The sequence below is a fragment of the Lampetra planeri genome, chromosome 7 (assembly GCF_965212315.1).
Source record: "Lampetra planeri chromosome 7, kcLamPlan1.2.h2, whole genome shotgun sequence".
Lineage (NCBI taxonomy): Eukaryota > Metazoa > Chordata > Hyperoartia > Petromyzontiformes > Petromyzontidae > Lampetra > Lampetra planeri.
Genome location: NC_136113.1, coordinates 7,099,147 through 7,122,949, shown reverse-complemented (window position 1 = coordinate 7,122,949; position 23,803 = coordinate 7,099,147). Strand labels below are relative to the sequence as shown.

Sequence of the window (23,803 nt, the reverse complement as noted above, 5' to 3'; positions counted from 1 at the left end):
CGGCTGGGACACAACACAACACACACACGGGGCCCAGCGGGGAGACGTTCCGATCGCGATCCTCGCGAGCCGACCGGCGTTTGGCGCCGTGGCAGGGAATTCCCAAAGACCGGATCCACGTGTTGACGTGGTGCGTGGACCTGTGACTCGTAATCTCGCAACAATCTGGTTCTGCTGTGGAAAGGGCGCGCGTGTGTGTTTGTGTGGGTGTGTGTTAGTGTGTGTATGTGTGTTAGTGTGTGTGTGTTAGTGTTTGTGTGTGTGTTAGTGTGCTTATGTGTTTGTGTGTGTGTTAGTGTGTTAGTGTGTGTGTTAGTGTGTGCGCCACTTTGCGACTTTACGCGGAACTCCCACACACAGGCTGCGTGCGCTACGACTCCCCGGCACTCATCTCCTCTTAACACGAATCTCCCCCCCACCACCACTCACCTCTCCCCCCCACCCACCTCTCCCCAATACTCATCTCCTCCCCCCAGCACTCATCTCCTCCCCTACCCCCCAGGACTCATCTCCTCTCAACACGAATCTCCCCCACCACCACCACCACTCATCTCCCCCCACCACCACTCACCTCTCCCCACCGCTCTCACCTCTCTCCCCAGCACTCAGTACGATGCTAATAACACCTCAACATGAATATCCCCAGGAGGCATCGCTTACCGGGTGAGATTGGGATGACTCTGAAAGCCCCGACCTACTCCGCGCACTAACTTCGGTCCGTCCCGTCGACTAGTAAACTACTCCTCCATCCTCCACTCCAACTCTTCCATCAGCTCTTCAATACACTCCTCCTCCTCCATGAAGTCGACCAACCATTACCTCCCCCACTCCACCACTGCCTATTCCTCCTCCTGCTGCCCACCCCCCCAGGCGAATGCAGCATGCGCACCGTGACTCAGAGAGCCCCCAAACCCACACGCCTCCATCCACTCCTCCTCCTCCTCCCTCCTCCTCCTGCTCCACACAGCCAACCTCAAAGCCACATCCTCACAGCAGCAGTCTCAACATTTAATGCATTTTTTCGTTAGCTTATTTATTTATTTTGGTTTTACAGTACCTAACTGTACGACCCTTAGCCACAAGCACGCGAATGTGGTTTTTTTTATACACGGATGATTTATTTAGCCATGAGTGTAATACTTTTTTTTACTTAACACATTTGTCAGGAACTCTGTAGCCTTAAAAGGAAAAGTATATAGCAGGCGACGTTTCCGGCAATGGGCCTTCTTCATTCTACACGAATGATTGAATGTACAGTATTGTCTAATATGTTGAGTGTGTTGACACATTTTTAAAATATAATTTGGCCATACATTGTACATCTCCGTGGTCATATTCTTTGTTTCTTTCGGTAAAGTCACATAGATGGAAAAACTAAAATACAAATATTAAAAGTCAGCGTACTGGCAGTCTATAATATAGATTGTAGCAATGGTTGTTAAGCTGAACCTGAGTGAGTGTACTGACAGTCGATAATGTAGATTGTAGCCTGGTTATTAAGCTGGGTGAGTGTACTGACAGTCTATAATGTAGACTGTAGCCTGGTTATTAAGCTGGGTGAGTGTACTGGCAGTCTATAATGTAGACTGTAGCCTGGTTAAGCTGGGTAAGTGTACTGGCAGTCTATAATGTAGACTGTAGCCTGGTTAAGCTGGGTGAGTGTACTGGCAGTCTATAATGTAGACTGTAGCCTGGTTATTAAGCGGAGTGTACTGGCAGTCTATAATGTAGACTGTAGCAATGGTTTTGAAGCTGGTGAGTGTACTGGCAGTCTATAATGTAGACTGTAGCCTGGTTATTAAACTGAACCTGAGTGAGTGTACTGGCAGTCTATAATGTAGACTTATTCTGGCTCTTTCAGTAATAAAAATAAACACAAAAACACGACGTTTTCATCGCAACACAAGCGGTCGTCATCAGGAAAAGGGGGGTTAGCCTCTAAAGGCAAACTCTTTATAAAGGTTTAAAGCTTTCGTGACTGCAGGGATTCTTTAGGCAAAGCCACGTAGAAGGGAAATAATAAAAAAAAACAATAAAATTCTCACGACTTTACCGAAAGAACCAAGAATGTTTTAGAAATGTTTAGAGATGTGAGTAGCTCAAGTGTCAGCAGCAGTTAATGTTGGAGACAAAGCCACTGCAAGTACACCAAAGGGCCGCCAGGCAATCATTACACCTCGCTCCACACATCCACACTGCTCATCGTTGACAAGAAATAAGTAATACTGTGTTTAAAAATACTTTTAACACAACGCTTTAATGAAATGTACCGTATGAGTAATGTCAGAACTCCACAATTACAGCCAACGTCAGTTGACCGTGGACAATTAGAGCCAAGCAGAAACATCTAACCTATAAAAATGAATGTTTAAAAATACTTTATTTTCTTTTTAATCATAGAATATAGTATTGTCATCAGTATGACATACTTATACCAAGTTTGCAGTCGATACGACATTGGGAAGACGGTTAAAATTGAGTTACAAGATTTGAGAAGTGAGTTCATAGAAAGCGTGTAAAAAGATAATTTTTTTCATGATAGAATATGGTATTGTCATCAATATGACACAACTATACAAAGTTTGCAGCCGATACGACATTGGGGAGTGTGTTAAAATTGAGGTGCAATATTTGAGCATACAAGCACAACGACAAGGACGACAACAATAACAACAACAGAGTGAGCTACCTTGTTTTTGCATGCACAGCAGCCATTCAGCAGTAGCTGTGTCGTGCCATGGGGAGGCATCGTCAATGTTCGACTGTCGTTGTGAAAGCAGCGCACGAGTCCAGGACGTGGGCCCCGCAGCTTGCCACAGCGTCAGGGCCCCTCCCCCATCGCCCCTCCCCCCCATCGCCCCTCCCCCCCATCGCCCCCCCCCCCCCACATCGCCCCTCCCCCCCATCGCCCCCACATCGCCCCCCCCCACATCGCCCCTCCCCCCTATCGTCCCTCCCCGTGCTCCCTTCCCCCATCGCCCCTCCCCGTGCTCCCTTCCCCCATCGCCCCTCCCCCCCATCGCCCCCCCCAACATCGCCCCTCCCCGTGCTCCCTTCCCCCATCGCCCCTCCCCGTGCTCCCTTCCCTCATCGCCCCTCCCCTCCTTCCACCACCCCCGCCCCTCGACGTGGCTCCCCGAGGCTTGCCATAACGTAAGGGACCGTGGTGATTTACAGCCAACGTGAGTTGAGCGTGGACAATTATACCCGTAAAAAAGATTGTTTAAAAATATATTTTATAATTTCCAATGATAGAATATAGTATTGTCATCAGTATGACATACCTATACTAAGTTTGCAGTCGATACGACATTGGGAAGACGGTTAAAATAGAGTTACAAAATTTGATACAACAGACAGAGTTAAATAAAAGTGTGTAAAATGTAAAAAAATATATCATTTGGATTTTTTATGATAGAATATAGTATTGTCATCAGTATGACATACGTATACGAAGTTTGCAGTCGATAGCACATTGGGAAGTGGGTCAAAATTGAGTTACAATACTTTTTGAGGATACGACAACAGAGTTAAATAAAAGCGTGTAATAATAACAATAAAAACACCAATCAAGTCATGACCCAAAGTGGTTGTCCTATTAAATGGATTGACTCGCCCCCCCGCCTCCCCCAGTCATAATGAATGTGGAATGTCAACACAAGCAACATGGCTGTGAATGGAATGAGCAGTACTTCAAGGCTCATATGAGCAGGATTTTTCTTTCCAAGATATTTCCATACCCTCGGGTTCTTTCGGTAAAGTCACGTAGGAATAAAATAAAAAAATAAATCACGACGTTTCGATTGCAACACAAGCAATCATCATCAGAGATATTTCCAGATAGTTTTTTTTTTAAAGAAATATTGTAGAAGTAACTTCGGTTTTACATTTCTGCCTTCCACTGCGTGAGTTCAATAGCCTGTGCTTCACGATACCAGTGATGAATGGAAAGTTTAGCCGTAGCCACTGAACGGAATTCGTGTGAGTTACATGAGCCTGATTAAAATCATAAGGGTCAGAATTTTCCAACTGTAGTTGTGAATGGAGATGTGAGTGATTGCAATGCAAATACCCTAAACACGAATAATATTTCCTTAAATACAGGTGTAGCCCTGCAATGTTCTGCTCATGCCACTGCTGGCAGAAGGGCCCCCTCTAGAGGGAGCTCTAAAAAAAAACTCTTAGAGGGTGTTTTGGCCAACTCTTCTCGGCTGACCAGACATCCTGGGAGAGGTGTGAGGACACTTTACCCCACCACATGTGGCCTCATCCCTGAGTACAAGCACAACAAGTACAAGCACAACATTTTCAAAGGAAATTCTCAGAGTATTGTATAAATGTCAGTATACATTTTAATTTATAGGAACTATTATCTGCTTCACGATTATTATTTTCACGCACATAGTGTACGTGACATTTGTAGCAAATGCTATGCTTCAAAGGTACCCTTGTAAAATGTAACTTTTGTAAGTGTGCAAGAGTGCACTGCTAATTACAGGGCCGGATTAAGGTGCTTGTAGGCCCTAGGCACTTCTGTTTCCTAAGCCTTCAGTGATAACTTTGAACAGTTGTTACTGCTGCTGCCCCGTGTTACTACCGCCACTGTCACTCCGCTTATTTCATGTGTACTTCGTCCAGCCGCTGGACAGATGTTGTTACTGCTGATACGTAAATTATTTAGTCTGTGCCCTAATTCAATGGGAACGCGCTGTGTGCCACAGATAAGCAGATTTAATTTTAAATGACCTAAAATATTGTAAGTGAACATGTCATCAACAATTTTTTACTATGATTATCATATCGGATGATGCCGCTTTAAAAGGATGCCGTTCATTTTCATCGATAACAAATTCAATGTTCTTACAGGACAAGTGCCATGTTGCTTTACTTTCGTTTAAGCTTGAAGATTTGTTTGTTATAATATGCCTCACTTACATCAAGTCAACGACTTGTTACCACTACAAAGAAATTGCTACGAGCAGCCAAACAAATTAAGTGGCAATAATGATTTTTTTTTGTAATTAGTGTTTTTTGTAGTGCCTGAAATACGCGCCCCACGCATGAGTGGGTGTACTCACACAGGGTACAGTGGGAGCAAACGAGGTCGAGGCTGTTGTTGTTGTTGTTAGGCATGAGGTCAGAGATGGGTAGGGGGCAATTAAGGACACAGGGCCCGGATTTGCTGGGAGTTGTTATTGTCCAAATGTGGTGCCAGGCTGTCTGAGGACAGTAACAGGTGGTAAGGGGCGATTAAGGACGCAGGGCGCTGATTGGCCGGGAAGTTGTTGTTGTCGCTAAGTGGCGCCATGTTGTCTGGAAAACGGGGCAGGTGCCAGCAGGGGCTGGGGGCGAGTGGCGTCGCGGGGGATGCCACCGATTAATTGGAGATTAATTGGAGATTAATTGGCTCGGGGATAAAGAGAGGGGTTTTTGGAGCAGATGAAGTTCGCGCCTGGGAAGAGAAGAAGGATGTTGGAGCTGAAGCAGCGGAGCCAGAAGCAGTGGAGAAGTGTCGGGTAGCAGTGGAGAAGTATCGGGTAGCAGTGGAGAAGTATCGGGTAGCAGTGGAGAAGTGTCAGGTAGCAGTGGAGAAGTGTAGGGTAGCAGTGGAGAAGTGTAGGGTAGCAGTGGAGAAGTGTAGGGTAGCAGTGGAGAAGTATCGGGTAGCAGTGGAGAAGTGTAGGGTAGCAGTGGAGAAGTGTAGGGTAGCAGTGGAGAAGTGTAGGGTAGCAGTGGAGAAGTGTAGGGTAGCAGTGGAGAAGTGTAGGGTAGCAGTGGAGAAGTGTAGGGTAGCAGTGGAGAAGTGTAGGGTAGCAGTGGAGAAGTGTAGGGTAGCAGTGGAGATGCCAGCAGAGGTGGCTGGAGTGTGACGGTAAAGCCAGCAGAAAGCGGCTGGAGTGTGGTCGAGAAGCTGATGGAGATACGGCTGAGTGTGACGGGGGAGCCGATAAAGAGCGGCTGAACTGTGACGGAGAGAGTGGAGAGGAGAGTCGACGGAGGAAAGACGCGGAGCGAGCGAGGTCGGCGGAACGCGGCGAGCGAGCAGCGAGCGCGCAGGAGGAATGTTGATTGGTGTTAGCTGGAGGAATGTTGATCGGTATTAGCGAAATAAAATGAGAGAGAAAAGCAAGAAGCTGTCGTGTCAAGTCGAGCACTACATTTTTATAAAATACACTATTTAGTAAAAATTACTGCATAGAAAAATAAGTTGCCTATTCTGCCAGTTTACCTTATTATAATTTCAGAAGTGGCAGGGACAAGTGCTACTTGACTGCTATTTTAGGCTAAATTAGAAGACAAAACACATTTAGTGCCTTAGCCCTTAGGTCGACACTTAATAGAATTTTAGTGTCATTGCATTTTTCCTTTATTGGTAGTCTCTGCCTTATATTGATGTTTGGTCTAGCTGTTCAGATAATGTTATGAGCGTCTTGCTTTGTGTATTTCTTCTTTCAAATCATTTAATCGTGTTTAATTTCAATCTTTTAGAGAATTTTTTTTAGTTTTTGTTGTGTTTTTTTAAATGATACCACTCTCCCCAATCTTCCAATATGTCAGATGGATATACAAGAAAGCATAAGTCGGGACACAAATAGAGGAACAAACAATAAAAAAAGATGAAGCATTGAAATAGATCAAGAGATCTATTCTGAAGTTCATGATCAAGAATGCGAAGAGTGGTAGTGCAAAACCTCCAATGGAATCATCACCATTAATTATACAGTTGGATCATGATAATAGTGAAACTTTGGAACATATTGTTCTTTGAAGCAGAATCTCATTCGCACGTAGAGGGTAGATCAAGTGAAGAAACAGGTTTATGCCCCTTTGGAAGCAGATGATGTGGTGACATAATCACAGAGACTCCAAAGCTAACATCAGATGCTGACTTTACTAGTAGGCCTGCCAGCGATCCTGCACTCTGGACAGAAGTCACTGCAGATTTTGAGATGGAAAACGGCAAAATGCATATGCCAGATTCAATGATGGATTCAGTTTCCTTGTAGATAGATCACTATCCACAGTATAAATTGTTATCCTGGCCAATGCTTTGGTTGCTGAATATACAGCAGCTCTTGAAAAATCATTCACCAATGAATTCCTGTTCTTCCTGCATTTGTATACAGATAAAAATAATAGTGACAGATATGCTCAAAGCCCACACATCCGATAAGTTGATTAGCAGCTTTCTGAATGTTTACATTGCTCTAAGGATGTATCTTGCTATCTTGGGAACGAATTGTGAAAGGGAGGGTTCTTTTTCTAAACTAAAGCTAAAAAAAACTGTCTCCGACCAACCATAGGACAACAACGCTTGTCTTCCATTGCGCTACTCTCTATTAAGAATGAGATTGTGTTAAAAACACCATTTGAAGGTCTTGTTGGTAATTTTGCAATTAAAAAAATCTTGAAAGTTAATCTATAGTGTTAGTTTCTCTCACCTTGTGAAAAAAAGATTGACATGACTGCCTCTTTGTATATACACTGTCTATCCTTGCTATAAACATATAAAAAAAAAACATGGTAAAAAAAAATTCGTAGATCCTTTAGTATTCGTAGGCCCTAGGCACAGTGCGATTTGTCAAAAAATATATTATAATTGCAGCACATACTATCATACAAGTTGATCACAATCACATGGATCGTTTCACTATGGCTTTCCTAACCCTTCCGCTGTTTCACAAATTAAGTATTAATCACATTTTATACCGCTATTAACAGAAGCCTTTAGCAAAAATCACTGAGAATATAACAATCGTGTTAGCTCTCGGAAGCAGGGCCGGATGATGATCCCGTGAGGCCCCTGGGCACATGTCTTTTGGAGCCCCCCCCCCACCCTCCGCTTTCCTATATTGGTGTCTTTTTTGCCTTCCTCCTCGCAAAATCATCCACTAGATCGTCAAAATCTAGTTGTCTGACAAGGTCTGACTCTATTGACATAAGTGACAATGAGCCGAGATGTGTTTGGTACATGCTACTCCACAGCTCATTTTTTATTCTGCCGAAAAGGGAAAATGTCCGCTCACCCTGGCAGTTTATCACTGGCAAAATTATAAAAATCCTAAGTGCCACGAAAACATTGGGGAACACTGACTGCAGATTAGGTGCCTGCAACGTCTCAAGCAATTTAGTTGGGCACTTCTCACCCTCAGAGTCAGACATGAAAGACTTGAATTGGATGAGTTCGTTGGCAAAGTTCATGTCCAGGTCTGATGGATATGCAGCGGAGAGTGCATTTACCTTTCCACTATGACATCACTGTTAGACACCTGATCTGACATAAACAGAACTCCAAATAGACTGGTCAAACGCTTGTAAGCGTCCAAGCGATGTCCAAGGCATGCCACTAGCTTATCAATGACCACATAACATGTTTCTATTTTGAACTTCTCCCTCCCCTCAAGTGTCACAACTGGCTCTGAGCTCTCATCTGCAAATGTTTTGCGTTTCCTCTTTCGCTGAATATCATGCTTATATGACTGAGAGACACCTGTTCTATTTAAGGCTGCCCTTTCAAAAGCCTCAAACTGTTCTCGCTGTCCCACCACAATCCCTCAACGAAGACAAAAGCTGTTCTGCTACAGAGATGTCAATGTCACTTTTCTGTAGGTGCATGCTTGTAGCGTGGAACTGGTCAAGTATGACGTCCCAGAAATGTGCCATGAACATCATCTCTAAGGTGTCCAATTTAGCACAAAGTCTAGCGGCCTCAATTCGAGTATCTATTTTCTCATTATCATCATTGCACACACCACAGAAGGCCTCTCTAATGTGGGTGTAATTTCTCCACAGTGCCTTGGTTGACTTTGCCCGAGCACTTCACTGAATACTGGACAGCGATTTTAATATCAGACTGACATCTGTCTTCCGAAAGACTTTCCCCCATCTGTGTGTGGATGAAGAGAAAAATGTGTACAGTGACTGCATCATGTTAAAAAACTCGTCAGCCTCTGGGCTACTGCCGTCGAAGGTGTTAACACCAACTAAGTTAAGTGAATGCGCTGCGTAAGGCACATACTCTATCAGATGTTTTTTTTGTTTCAGGTGGGCCTGTAGCCCATTGTATTTTCCTGACATGTTGCTTGCATTGTCATATGACTGCATGTCAACGTTAGCATTATCTACTTCCGTGGATCTAATAACAGAGGGTCTATGGAAAAAATGAATGGGGTTTTCCTTAATCTTTAAATATGGATTGGGTCTCTTATATATGCATTTGTGTTTGAAAAAATATAGCTTTTGTCATATATTTTTCAATGTTTCACAAAACCACGGTGTATTTTTAATAATTGATTTGTCAACGACGAGCCCTCGGTCTCACTAGCTGGCATTTTAGTGCAGCTAATTTGGTTGTAAGGGCAGCTAAGATAAAGGGATAGCTAGTTACGGTAAGTCAAATAATGAACGGCTTGCCATAATATGACGCCCTTCAAACTGCCCTGTTATGCTGCGCCCCTCACAACCATTTATGGCCTTCAGCCAGGAAAGTCACGAAAAAATTGCACACGAATGATGCATTCACTCAAGCACCCGATGCTCCGTTTTGAAGTTTTAAAATTAAACATCTTTGAATTGTGTTATGCTTTGAATTAGATAATTGTACTTCTTCATTAAAAGCTTATATCATTTTACATCTGGAAGACTTAATTGAAAAGGACATTTCGTGTGAATTTTCTCTCGTCGTTAAGTATATGGCCTTACTGGGGGGTTCGGTTTGATGCGGACTTTCACCTGTTTGGGATTGCAGGATCGAGATAAGGCGACAGAGCTGGCCGTGCGAGAATACCGCCGTCTGCAGATCGATTCCAACGTAATCGAACGTCTGTCCCCGTGCCTCCGTCGTTCATGCAGGGGGCGTGTAAGTTGCAGCGCCCCCTGCATGAAAACGATGGAAAGTGCAGCGTTCATCACAGATAGATAAAGTTGTGCGCTTATATAAGAGTATGTCACAGCATATTGTACAGAAGCACTGCACTCTCCGAGAGGCTCTCGTTTTAAGCATGCACTGTATGTACCAAGGAGCCCAGGTGTTACGCTCGATGTATGCACCAAGGGGCGTGGGGGCCCTAGTGGTCAACTCACACTGTAAGCACCCAGGGGGCCAGGGGCCCTAGTGGTCAGCTTACGCTTTAAACGAGGAGGGGCCCAGGGACCCTCACATTGTAGGTGCCGAGGGGCCTAGGGGTCCTAGTGGTCAGATCACGCTTTAAGCTCCAGGGCCCTAGGCGCCCTAGTGGGCAGCTCACTCTCTAAACGCTAAGGGGCCTGGGGGCCCTCACACCGTAGGCGCTGAGGGGTCTGGGGGGCCCTAGTGGTTAGCTCACGCTATAAGCACCCAGGGGCCTAGTGGTCAGCTTGCGCTGTGCGCACTGAGGGCCCTGGCGTTCAACTTCCTTTGGAACTCTTGCGCCACGCACCGCGCGCCGCCTGAGGCTTGGAGGCCCCCTGGCAGTCCGAGGCCCCGGGGCACTGGCCCCACTGGCCCGGTCCATAATCCAGCCTTGCTCGGAAGCTAAGCAGTGTTGAGCCTGGATAGTGCCAGGGTGGGCGACCACAAAAAAAGGCGTAATAGGTGTTGTCTCCAGTAAAGGGCAGTGCAGCTAAATTAATGGTTCTGCACTCCCCCCTACCATCACCAAACCGCACTGACCAGCGTGGTGAAATATGGTCAAGTAATCTACTACTAGGCCTCGGCACGGAAAGGTAATGGACCCTTTTTACCGGGTAAAAGGGTAAAGGTAAAGGGTAAAGGTGTCGACATGCCAAGGGGTAAGGTAAAGGGTAGGGTAAAGGTAGCGCGGAAGAATTACCCAGTAGGGTAAAGGTAGCGCGAAGTATTACACAGTAAATACCTTGTTTACCGTAAACACCTTGTTTACCGTAAACACCTTGTTTACCGCTCACTAAAAGCTCCGTGGCGCAGTCCGTGGCCTCCATTTAAAATTGAAATCATCGAGAGTATTCTAAACTAGCTCTACTACCCGGCTTCACCCGATGCTTGGATTCTTGTCTTAATATACGGCCTACGCGGAGGGTGGGGGGGAAGTGTGACGTCAGCAGGCACACTGCGTGACCCTGCCGCATGCGGGTGACATCACAGATGTGACATCACTGTTCACTTGCCGTGCAAAATATATCCATTATTGCGCCCCCCCGCCCCCCCCCCCAAAATACAAAAGTCTATTTTTATACTTTTTGCATTGTGTACAGTCTGGAAGCTGCTCACACGCCAAATTTCAAGTTTGTTGCATATTGGGAAGTATGCTAAACATTTCGAACAGACACACATATTCACAAATTCTCCTTATATATAGATGAATAAAGCGCTCTATCTAGCATTTACCTGTTATAAACCTTTTTCATGTGTAGTACCCCAGTAATTACCCTACAATCGGGTAATTTGTATTCGGTAAGGGTAAAAGGTAGGGTAAAGGTAGGCTCGTTGCTTTTGACCTTTTACCTTACCTTGCTAAAGGGTAAAAGGTAAGGGTAGAGTGATTGTATTGTGGTTAGGTAAAAGGTAGGGTAAAGGTAGGCTCGTTGTTTTTACCTTTAACCGTACCTTACCGAGGCCTATCTACTACCTGCATGGTGTAGTGAGTGAGGCCCTCGTCCAGCGGTGGATTAACAAACGTACATCGAGACAATTACGGGTTTAAAAAATTATGAGCTAAAGATATTGTTTGTTATTTGGTGTATATATGTGTGTGTGTGTGTACTCCATTCATAGATCAATTCTGAAATAAAAACACCAGTGCTAGGAGAACAATTGTGGCTTTGTATGTACTGCTACTGGGCCAGCCGTAATAGGTGATCACACACATAATTCCCCCTCAGCCTTGTAACCAGCATTTGTGATATTTATTTGGGGTCCGGTAAAATCACGTGTCCACATATATAAATTCCCCAGATATGACTAAATATATTTTTATATATTTTTCCATTCGAGGCAGATCATGTGCTCCATTGGTTGCCATGGCTTCCAGACTGCAATTTAAAATACAGACATCTGCCTCCCTCCCATGGCTGGTATGTCACTTAGTCAGGAATTAATGTCGAGTAATTATATAGCCATACGAGTGTGAGCGTTATACAAATCACAGCCAGGAGCAGCAAAATAAATACAGAATGAAATGTCAACCTGTCTTTCACTTCACCGTAGAATTGCTTCGATCGGAAGCGGTTAGTATTTAAATAAGCCGTACCATTTTCTCAGTGGTACAGCCCAGGCAGATCTGGTTAAATGATTCCATAGATCTCCTGACCTGACACAGCACAGGCTCTCTCCTGTCCCGTGAGACCAGCTGTGCGATGCGCATGCCAATTCTCTTGGATGCTACTCACCGGTATTAGAATATGATGCTGATATAACAACAGCAATGCTGATGCTGGCGATCATAGATTTTATCGAAATTATATAATTACAGTAGTTACAGTTCTTGATCAATTTAGTTAAATGGAAAATGTATATTATTTTACCCCATTCGTAAAAACAATCTATTACTAATTCTACTATTCAAAGAGGGAGATATCAATGGGGAGCGGTAGTGTTGCGGTTAACGCGATGCGCTATGAACCCGACTACCCAAGTTCTATTCCCACTCACGGCCAACACCAGTGACGATTATCTGAATCGGTCCTTGGGTCTCTCCGAGGTCGACTCGGTGCTGGCCACCCACCCCGTCGTGTACTGTGCCGGCCTTCAAAGGTGCTCGCTAACAGCACTTGCCCCAACAGTCTGCTAAGGCTATAAGGGTTTTTTTAAATCTTTGTTTGTCACCATAAGGAAATGACAAACAGTAAATTATTGAAGAACTCAAAGACTGCAAAGCTGAGATCAAGATGAATGATGTACGAACGAAACAAGAGTCGTCTACAAACAACGAACAAAATACTATGTAAAACAAGTGCACTTCAGCAGGACACAATTCTAGAAAGGATAACGGTCGGTGGCTGAGGCTGGTGATGGAATGCCAGTTAAAGGTAGGATCAAGCAGAAGAAGACGATCACTGAAGAACATTTTTTTATTTTAATGTTATTATATTATAGTTTATTTAGAATACGTTTGATAATGGAAGGGTGTGTCTGGTCCTCAAAATATACTATTTGTTAACTATTCATAGCTTATTTAAAAACTGGTCATCAGAAACATTTAAAATTTTAATTATAATCAGGTCCCATGGTGTTAAGTGTCATCTCCAACTCTTATGATCCACTCTCTATATGTCTGGGCCTCTCTGTATATGTGCGATGAAGAACCATTGCCTGAAACGCTGCCAATTATGTTATTTTTTAAAGGGAGTATTGTTGAGTTTTTTGTTCAGATGAGATGGAAGAATTAGATCAGTTAATGTGCACGAGTAAGATGGCTTGTAGCATCATAGGACTTTGAGATAACACACAGAGTTGAGGATGGCTTCATCCAGTAGTGGATGGACTGTTGCTGCTGATAATTTGATAAGACTACATAGTTATAACTGGTGTCGATATAAAAAATCATAAACAAATCACAATATGCATTCTAAAAGTTATTACGATACGCTCATGCAAATGCATGTAAAGTATGTGAAAATACCCTCTCTGGAAATGCACTGCAGTCGACTGATAGAGGGATGAGAGTAGCCTACTTAGAGTTACAGATTCCCATACCCATAGATGGGAATGTTTTTTACATTGAATCTTAAGGAGCCACTTTACATCCGGGCTTATTAGATCAAGCAGCAAACAATGTCCTTTTAAGGCAGGTTAAGAAGGCATGATAGCTTTTTGGAATTGCTGCAGAGGTTATTATAAGTACACAACGTTTTGTTTATGTACGGTTGCTAATTTTGGTTCTAAGCACTGGCATACACATAGCAGAAATACATAATAAAACTCCCATTGAATAAACGTACGCTAGCTTTAGATCAGTTTTTTTCTCAACCTTGTTGGTGTGTGCCCCTCACCCGCAATCAAGACGAATGTTTCCCACGCACCTACCGAAATCCTCTAGCCCCAAACACACAGCTTAGGTTACTATGGCCATAGTACACAGGCATATCAAATGTCCACACCTCTAGTCAAGTGTTAGAAAGGCATTTGCTTCATGTTTTGTATCAGTCTGTATTGTCACTGCAACATCGTGCTAACCTCCACGCACACTCAATAATTCTCCTGCACCGTATCCATGCTGCAGCCCCCCCCCCCGTCCCTCCCCACCCCAAAACGATTTTGGGTTGACAACCGCTGCTTAAACAACTCCTGAATATCTAAAAACATAAATGTGGTCGTGAAATATTTATTTAAAGATTGCAAGTCACTGTTTAAATATGTAAACATCATACTCTATTAGCAAAAGTTTTGCTGACTGTATGCCTGGCTGGCTGCCTGGCTATGCGCCACCCAGGGTGCAGAGGGGAGGGGCGCGAGGGTGGCCGGCGCATAAGTAGGGGGCCTGGTGGGGGGGGGGGCACCGTGGGGATGCGTGGGTGGGGGGTGCCTGGGGGGCCGTGGAGAAAGGGGGAGGGGCGCTAGCGGAGATGGACGCACAAGGAGGGGGTGCGGGTGGGGGGATATGCGGGTAGGGGTGGAGGGGGGCCCTGGGGCTTGTGATGCCCGAGTGGGGGTCACCCAGGGGTTGGGGGGGACGAACGTCGTTAAACAACGGATACTTTTACTGTATTAGAACACGTTTTGCTGGCTGAAGGGATGAAGAGAATATCACGTCCAAAAGACAGTGGGCTACGAGTTATATAAAAAAAAAACAGTACAGCATATGCATTAATAAAGTACAAATGTGCAATGACCGAAAATTTACCACAAGCCATATGCAGCCGAACTGATATTTTAAAATCTCCGATTGGAAGAAAGAGGCCTTCACGGTGATTGGTCGGGAGGGCAGACTTTTAAAGGGATTGCAGAATAAAGGTTGAACGCGAAACAGAAATTATCCGTTAAAAGGAACGGATTGGTTCAAGATAAAAACGAGGACAAGAAGGTTCGAGAAAGGGGGGCCAAGGTACTGTATATATAAGGGGAGAGAACACGAGGAGTGGAGACGTTCGGAGGAAGATGCCTTGGGTCCCTTATTGTGTAAAGTCTTTAAATGAAAGTGGCTCTTTTTATTACCATGTCATCGGAGTCATTACAAATGTATTATTAACTTCAAGTTCCTTGTAATGGACGGTTGTACGCTACTGTAGACAAGTGTGGCCACGGCTGTTATTTAAAAAACACGTTTAATGTATTCCTACAGTTTACATTATAGACTGCCAGTATACTCACTCCGATTAAGAACCAGTCTACATGAATGTTTTTTTTCATTATTTTTTATCATTTTTATTCACTTTACTTTATTATTCTTTTTCTATCTACGTGACTTCACCGAAAGAACGAAAGAATATTAATTCCTGCAGTCACGAAAGTTTTAAGTCAAAATTGAAATTGCGTTTTAGTGTTTTACCCAGTTATTACCTGCTGGACGAAAACCTCCCCTAACGCTTTCGGGGCCATGAGGGATATCTGGTCATACTTCACCACCCTGGTCAGTGCAGGTTGGCGAAAATTGGTGGGGGGGGGTAAGAGCTACGATGGATGTTATTGCACTGCCCTCTACTGCAAACCGACTCCTAATTCCACCTTTCTGAAAAGGATGGCGGTCACCCATGCAATCGCTATCCAGGCTCAATCCCGCTTAGCTTCCCAGATATGACACGATCATCGGGTACGTTCCAGATGGTTTGGCCACAGACATACTCGTGCCTCACTGCTCTAATTTGCATTCGTGGCCCTGATTTAAGTTGGGCAAACCCACACATTATTTTTGGGTACCCGAAGCATCTATTATGTAAACATGCCTAGTAATTTGGCATGCGGTAAGACCTGCTGGTCCAACGTTACGGCAAAGTTGGACCACAACGTTGGCCCAACATTCCATGTTTACCGGGTAATTATCGGGGTAGGGTGGTGCGGGCACGATTGGTTGGGGGCACTTCTCTGAGAACCCAGTTCCCTTTGTTTGAATCCCGACCCTGGCAAACATCAATAGCGAGTAATATCTGAACCAGTTGGGGGCAACTCTCTCTTCACAAACCTGCACTGCCAAACGTGGTGAAGTATGGTCAAACAACACCCATAATTCACGTGTCACGGGGAGGCCTTCATCCAGCAGTGGATTGCCCAATGGCGGTACATTATATATTTTTTATGCCATTGCCAATATTGTTCATTGCGATGAATAAATGACGAGCAATACTTGAACCATGTTTTATTCATTGATAATAGAATGCAGGTGTGCAGCGTGGTGTTCAAATATTGATGACAACGCTAACCTGTGCACGCGGTTTAACAATGCGGTAAATACATCGTGCAAGACGATAGTCACCGCCGTATGAAGAACAAAGAATGCCGGTGCAAATGACGGCTCGTAAGCAAAAAACTTTAAGGTGTGGGCCTGAAATCTACTCGCCCTTCTGCCAGGCCACTGCTGTCGGAAGGGTACGGGTACCCGTTTGCGACCCTGGTGCGGCCGGGTACGGGTACGGGTAGGCCGTGAGTCACTGGTGAGTCACCGTTTGTCACTCATTTCCCAACGTTTTGTCTCTTCTCACAATTCAAGTTCCTAGAATCAACCCACCCGCGCCTGCAACATGGCTTCATCCCAGAGGTCGCAATCGGGTACGGCCGGGTACGGGTACCCGTTTGCGACCCTGGTGCGGCCAGGTACGGGTAAGGAATCAAAACCCGTTTGCGACCTCTGCCTCGAGTGCAATTTCCCTTCAGCGCTGGCCAGACATCTCCGAAGAGGTCTGAGTACCCACACTTTACCCCACTGCACGTGACCAGCCAATCGACAATCGTAAAGCAAACAATAAGCAACAAGAAGACGTATTTTCTGTCGACGATGTATCTGCTGCTTGTTGTCCATCAACAGCGACAGTGGATGGATGAAGCCGTGCCACATGCCCATGTGGGTCCAGTAAATTGCAGGATGTCCACTGAAGAGACGAAGCAATGAAATTCAGCTCGCGTGCAAGTGGTTTGACCATGGTCATGATGATGGTCGTTTATCTAGAGTCGCTGGGGGTTGAACCTCGTCCACAAACACAATTCTTCTTCTTGGTTCTTTCGGTAAAGTCACGTAGAAAGTCTACGTTTGAATCCCTGCAGTCACGAAAGCTTTAATCGAAACAATTCTTTTTCGGGGACGCATAAATCCCATCTATAATACCCGATTTTTGCCGCAGTGAACACATCACTTGCATTATTCTCTTAATATAATCCTGTACAGTGCACGGATTAATGATTGAGAGCTCTTCTGGATATGCATCACATACCGGCTGCATATACTGTACGAGTGTGTGGGCTATTCCATGACAACAATAACATGGTCACTGCAGCTGTATTAGATAGCAAGGGAGTGGGCTCTATTATATATCACAACAACCGGCTATTACGTCAGGATCAGAAACTATACCAGCCCTAGTGACACTTATGTGAAATATTCGAATTATCTGGTTCTGTGTTTCATGCTGTGATAATTCCACTATCATGGGTTTGACCATGTGCACACACAAACTAGTTAAACAATGGAAGTATTTCCAAGTGTTGGCCAGGTTATGTGGCAAATTAACAGCAATGGCCTTCAAAAACAATGCTGTACAGGCCATAGTGCTTAGGTGCATTTTGTGAAAGTGGCTGGTCAATATAATATTTTGTTATTCGTTATTTAATTAGCGTGAGTACAGTATTACTTTAGTATTTGTGCATACATATTCCATAGACAGCTAAGTATCTCACAATGCGCAATACATTGAAAAGGCTCCAGCAACAATCATATAACATTAAGGCTTCTAGAGCTTTATTCGCTTCTATCGAGCTTCAAAATAATCCATTGTGGCGTTACAAAAACAGTCAGCCACGCTACGCCTGGAGCAGATCCTAGCAACCGCTCCCCGCGGTTTCCTCCGCAGGGACCACATGAGGCTGTTAGCAGCACTGTGTCGCAGATTATTACAGAGCCATTACAGTTATCCAGCACACGCTACAGGTTTTTACATCCTCCATGATCTATCCGGCCAGGTAGCTCAGTGGTAGAGTGAGTGGCTCGCAATTAGAAGGTTGCGAGGTCAAATCTCTGTTTGGGAGTTGACTCAATCCATCATTCTAGGGTTGTAAAAATCGGTTTGCCTTATGGATATACTCGCCCCCGTCACAAGAACGCAGAATTTACACCCCTGGCTCAGGGCTGTAAACAAAGGATGAACACCACCTAAATGCCTCTTGGAGCAATAAATCAAAATCGGCATAATGGATACTGTGGTGCAATCAGTGATGCAAAAATGTATTTTAGTTGGAGAATAATTTTAAGTGTACGATGGCCATTGTTATCAAAGGTGAAGAACATTATTATGCAAAGCCTTTCTTAACAGTGACTGTGTAATATGCCTTGGATAATAATCACAATGTCAATACCTATTATATTATGTTATGATTCTGTAATGTATTCAATAGTTCTGTCGAACTCGGAACATCGCATGCAGTAGAGAGGGTATTTACCTATAAACATAAGGCAGAATATTTTTAGGCATCCATTGGATATAGTCTTCTGGAAGACACCGCTGATGACATACTGGATGTCAGAACCGGCCCACAGTTTTGCTTGTATTAAACCAATGCTTTTGAACAAATTAACTCGCAGAAGACCACATAGCCGATGGCAGTGTGTAACTTACTGAATATACGTTTTAATGTGGAGGAACAACATTTTTTGAGATTCTGATAAAGCAAGGGGGGACATTGGCTGCTTATTTTGTCATCAAGGTTAACAACAACAAAATGCTACTCCTCTCTTTACAGTGACTGTATCACATGCCTTGGACAACAGTAACACTGGAGAAGGCTCACAACAAAGTTAAACTTTTGCAGTGCCATTAGATCAATGACTATAAAAGCATGAAACATTAACATATGCCCGTTTCTTGCAACAAAAAAACAAATGCCAAAAACCATTAAATATGTATAACACATGCATTATGCATTACAGTTTCTATAATATACAACCGTATTAACCTGTATCCATAAATCAATGGGATGGAAAGTGCATTCCCAAATCTATGAGTTTCCTGCTTGCTGAATTACAGACTACTCTCCCATTTTCACGACCAGGTAGGTAAGTGCACTGAAATAGCAAACACTGGCAGTCAGCTAATGCTCGGTAGGAAGTACTGTAGTTTCATATTGCTGGATTATGTATGTCTCAGCAATTTCTATATTTCAATACCCATTAGCGTTTAATGACATCATATTACTGACAAAACAGTAATGCATTGTTCCATTGTTATTACCAACACCTTTGTCATAGTGTGTGTAGAAATGCAGAGCATGAGTTATCAATTAACCTCCCAGTTTGGAATAGCTTATAAAAACATATACTCATCCAGAGTTTGCTTGTATGGAACTAATGCTGCTTCCAGAGGCCATGTGGTTGATAGGAAGTTGAAAAATACTTTTATTTGTATGTGGAGGGACAGATATATGAAAGACTAGCTTTACTACCCGGCTTCGCCCAGGACTTGGATTCTTGGAATCACGACGCCCGGCCGCCTTTGTCTCCCCAGTGGCGATGTTCACACACCACACCACTTACTCGTTTGAGGCTGAGTCGATCTAGGGGAGGCCCAGGACCGGTTAAAATAATCGTCACCGGTGGTGGCTGTGAGCAGGAATCGAACTCGGGTCGCCGGGTTCGTAGCGCAGCGCGCTAACCACTACACTACAATGCGTGACGCTTCCACGTGCGCGGGTCACGTGACGGATTTTACGTCACAGTTCACTTGCTGTGCAAAAAATAAATGCATTATTGAGCTCCCCCCCCCACCAAAAAAGTGTATTTTTATAATGTTTGCATGGTGTACAGTCTGGAAAGTACCCACATGGAAAATTTCCAGTTTGTTGCATGTCGGGAAGTACGCTAAACATTTTGAAGATATATATTTTCTACTTACAGTATATGTTATAGGGTTCAGCATATGACTACTTATAGCAAAATAGACAAGCAGACAATGTCTCCTTCATAAATCCACCTCTCCATGTAGAAGAATAGAAAAGTGTTCATCACACAACTCAATGGCATTCTGGCAGTGCATTATTTATGGGGTTTTCTCGACCCCATCACAGCCAGAACTACATGATTGATGTGAACAAATAAAAAAAGGTATATCGCTTCTTTGTTCTATTATCATCTTGTTCCATTGTTGTACGTGTACTGAAGATGTTGGGAATTATCTCTGGAAGTTTCTCCTCTTTATAAAGGTAAGCCTTCTCTGGATTTTTAAACGTAATTTTGAAAGTGAAAGAAAAGTAATTTATGGGGAGAGTCAAATGAGGAGAACGTCTTGTCAGCGTATTTATCTTGTTCTTTAAAGTCCCTACAATCACGATCGTTATTATGTTGTGTTCTGTATTATATAGTTTTGCGCATATAAATGTCTGGCACTTCACTAGCATTGAGGTAAGCAAGCCCCCACTGTTACTGATAGGAACCACCTGGTTCCACCAGCCCACAGGGGATTATTGTGTCCATCCGTCGTGCATTCAAAAATGGGAGGGGTGGGGCTGGGTGGAGAGGGGAGGGTGGGGAGGGGCTGGGTGGGGAGGGTGGGGAGGGCTGGGTGGGGAGGGTGGGGCTGGGTGGTGGGTGGGAGGGGCTGGTCACCCCGTGGTGCCCTTATAAAACTCAACGTTTAACCTACTCACGCCGACTTGTGCCCGCCCTCACAGTCGGCCATATTTGCGGAATACACCACGCCGCCGTTGATCCTGGCCATTGACCGAGCAACCCAACGTTCCTACCAGCTCCCTCCGCAGGAATGTGTTAATGAGACACTGAATGTCGAAACAAGTCCAGAGTTTTCTTGTCCTGTATTAAACAAGTGCTGCTGCAAAAAATGCACTCCCAGGAGGCCGTGTGGCCGATGGGATGTGTAAAAATAAAAACATTGTTTTATGTGGAGAGACAAATATGGGAGGGAGGCATATTGTCAACTTAGTTGATTAAATGTTAAGTTATAGTTGTTGCTCGAGATCAACATTAGCAATATGAAGATTTACTGTTACCCACATTCTTCACAAGGAGGCAAATTATTATTTTGTGTTGTGCTCATTTTAAATGAGTTACAAAAAAAATCTGTTAATATTTAGCCATTCAATAAGCGAACACGTTTTGAGTCTGGGCAGGTTTTCCAGCTGGTTTTTTACTACCCCCCCTAAAATGATTAACCCGCATAATTTCATTTCTAGGGTGCCTTGCAAATGTTCTTATCTGGCACTTACTGCTCCCAGCTTGAAGGCATGTTCACCTTGCATGTGGTTAAGAAGTGGAAGCAATTGTAAAAAATAACTTGTGCTGCTTTGGCAACAAGCTCTCATTTTGTCAGGAACTGCAATTAAAATAAATGTACATTACATTTCATTATTAGATTAGGTTTTTTAAAATAACTCCAATCTGCTCCCTGCCATCTCTTTGATCATTTAAAAAAAACAACAAATGTATCAATAATCTCGTTAATCATCTCTTTAATGCGTCATTTCAATCCAGGTCTGCCTCCAATAACTGCCCGAGGTTAATGATTGCCAATCTACCAATGGTAGTCGAGAAGGAGAAAAGACGAAATATAATTTTTAAAAATTGGAGGATTTTTGTTGCATAACTATTTCACGAAAAAAATGATTAAATCTCAAAAATCAAACTGGTTTTTTTCAGTTGACGAAGAGAAGGTTCCAGATGTCAGACATGCCCTTCAGAAGATGGAGAGACAAAATACCCGTGGACATCATAAACAAATCAGGATGAGTTATGGGAACAATATTCACGGATCTATTTACGAAACGATCTATTCACAAATGTATAATACTATAACACTCAACTGGTGAGTCATATGTGGGCAGTCTATTTTTGGGGGAAAAAACCCACACATTTCCCCAAATATCTATCCCATGCTCAAGTCGCAGTCAGGGTGAATGGAAGCAGCACATGATCAGTGAGTGACTCCACCCTCACGAGGTGCAGCCTACACAGTCGCACGCTTCCACTATCAAGAGCGTTGCACTCGTAGCCTCGCTCAAACAAAACGTTGAACTTATTTCGCACCGTACTTAGTCAACAACACTAATCAGAGATGCGGGAGAAGGACAACGAACTAACCACAAAATGCATTCTAGAACAATATACTCTTTGGTTTTTTCGGTAAAGTCACGTAGGAAAAAAATAAAATAAAATAAATGAAAACAACTCAATTAAATCACGACGTTTCGGGCGCGACACAAGCGTCCGTCAGGTGGGAAAGCATGGCCTACTGCTTTCCCACCTGATGACGGATGCTTGTGTTGCGCCCGAAACGTGATTTAATTTAGTTGTTTTCATTTATTTTATTTTTTACCTATGTGACTTTACCGAAAAAACCAAAGAGTATGAATCCTTGCAGTCACGAAAGCTTCAAATCTAGAATATGCCTAAAATAAGCAGGTCCCTCGAGAGAAATGTGAGGCCCTGGTACACAACTTTGGAGGTAATTTAAAATTAGTCCCCTTAGGTGGTGGTCCCGATAGAGTTGTCTAATTCCCCCCCCCCCTCTTCGTAACCTGGTGCTGCTGGGCTCTTCTGGCCCATGGCACCCTGGTGCAGTTCCACCGCCTGCACACTCAATCGCTATGCCACTGGACGACTATTATCCAGCAGAAATGTCAAAATAAGCTTCGCTGCTGGCTACGGCAGTTAATGTAGTGGCCCGAGAAGGTTAAGTCAGCGGTAAGTATCCAAATGATAACTATTAGAGACGACGGCATTTCAAAAAACAATGAACGCTGATATGTTAACTGTTGTTTACAGCGCTTAGATGTTTTAATGATCACATTCGCTGTGGGCATGAGAATGTAGCCAGCAGCAGAATGGAGCTTTAATCCGCACGATGCTCTCGCCCGCAGCGTTTACCAGGTGTGTAAACGCACTGGGTGGGGGGGGATGTGCGGTTCTAGCTGAAGTACATCTTAAGCCACTCATTAGCTTTCGGATATGAAAATGCGTCGAGTGTTAAAAGTTGTTTTTGAAAAATATTTTTTTACCGTGTAGAAGTATTCTGCAAAAAGTGCTCAGACTTCAAGGCAAACTGGGGGCACTGTAAGAATGCACCTCCGATGAGTGCGGTTGGCTGCATGCGGTGCGAAAGAAGTTCAACATACGTACGGACTGGAATGGATCGTCCCTAAAGCAATGGCCACGATACACGGCACTGCCTCGCGCAACGGACTCCAGTGCACACTCATGCCACTGCCGTGTAATATCGCCCCAGATGGTCACATGAGCGACCTATGATAGACACTTGCGAGCCAAGGCGAATTATTTTTAGATAGACGCTGATACTAAGTCGCATTTTCCACTGACAACAAAAATGCACCACGCGCTCAACGCACGATGTAGTCCACAGCATACGTTTTTGGGGTTACATCGCGTAAATATAAATGTGTCGTTAAACCCGCCACCACCCAACACAGCCAATTAGTAAGGGTTGTCACATAAACATAATGTGCAATTCGTTATATATATGTGTCGTTAAACCTGCCACCACCCGACACAGCCAATTAGTAAGGTTTGTTACGTAAACAGAATGTGTAATTCGTTACAAGTACAGCACACCGGTGTGTTGGAGAGCAAATCCACAACATTTACCATTGTAGTACGACGTTTCGCCAGTAATTGCAACTAGCTTCATCAGGCGACAGCAACAAATCTGTCGCCTGATGAAGCTAGTTGTAATTACTGGCGAA

General features: G+C 44.1%; 1 protein-coding gene across 3 annotated transcripts in view; it reads right to left on the bottom strand.

Moving 5' to 3' along the window:
• B3GNT2 (UDP-GlcNAc:betaGal beta-1,3-N-acetylglucosaminyltransferase 2) overlaps positions 1 to 23,803 on the bottom strand; it is a 70,976-nt gene that overhangs the window by 34,989 nt on the left and 12,184 nt on the right. Inside the window, exon 1 of one of the 3 annotated variants that reach the window (XM_078596165.1) lies at positions 2,690 to 2,780. The exons of 1 other annotated variant lie outside the window; for it this stretch is intronic. In XM_078596165.1, the coding sequence (XP_078452291.1) occupies positions 2,690 to 2,715 (26 nt within the window). In that variant the 5' untranslated portion in view covers positions 2,716 to 2,780. Of the gene's footprint in view, positions 1 to 660; positions 845 to 2,689; positions 2,781 to 23,803 lie in introns of those variants that run through there. One more of the 3 variants, XM_078596167.1, reaches the window with a different exon arrangement.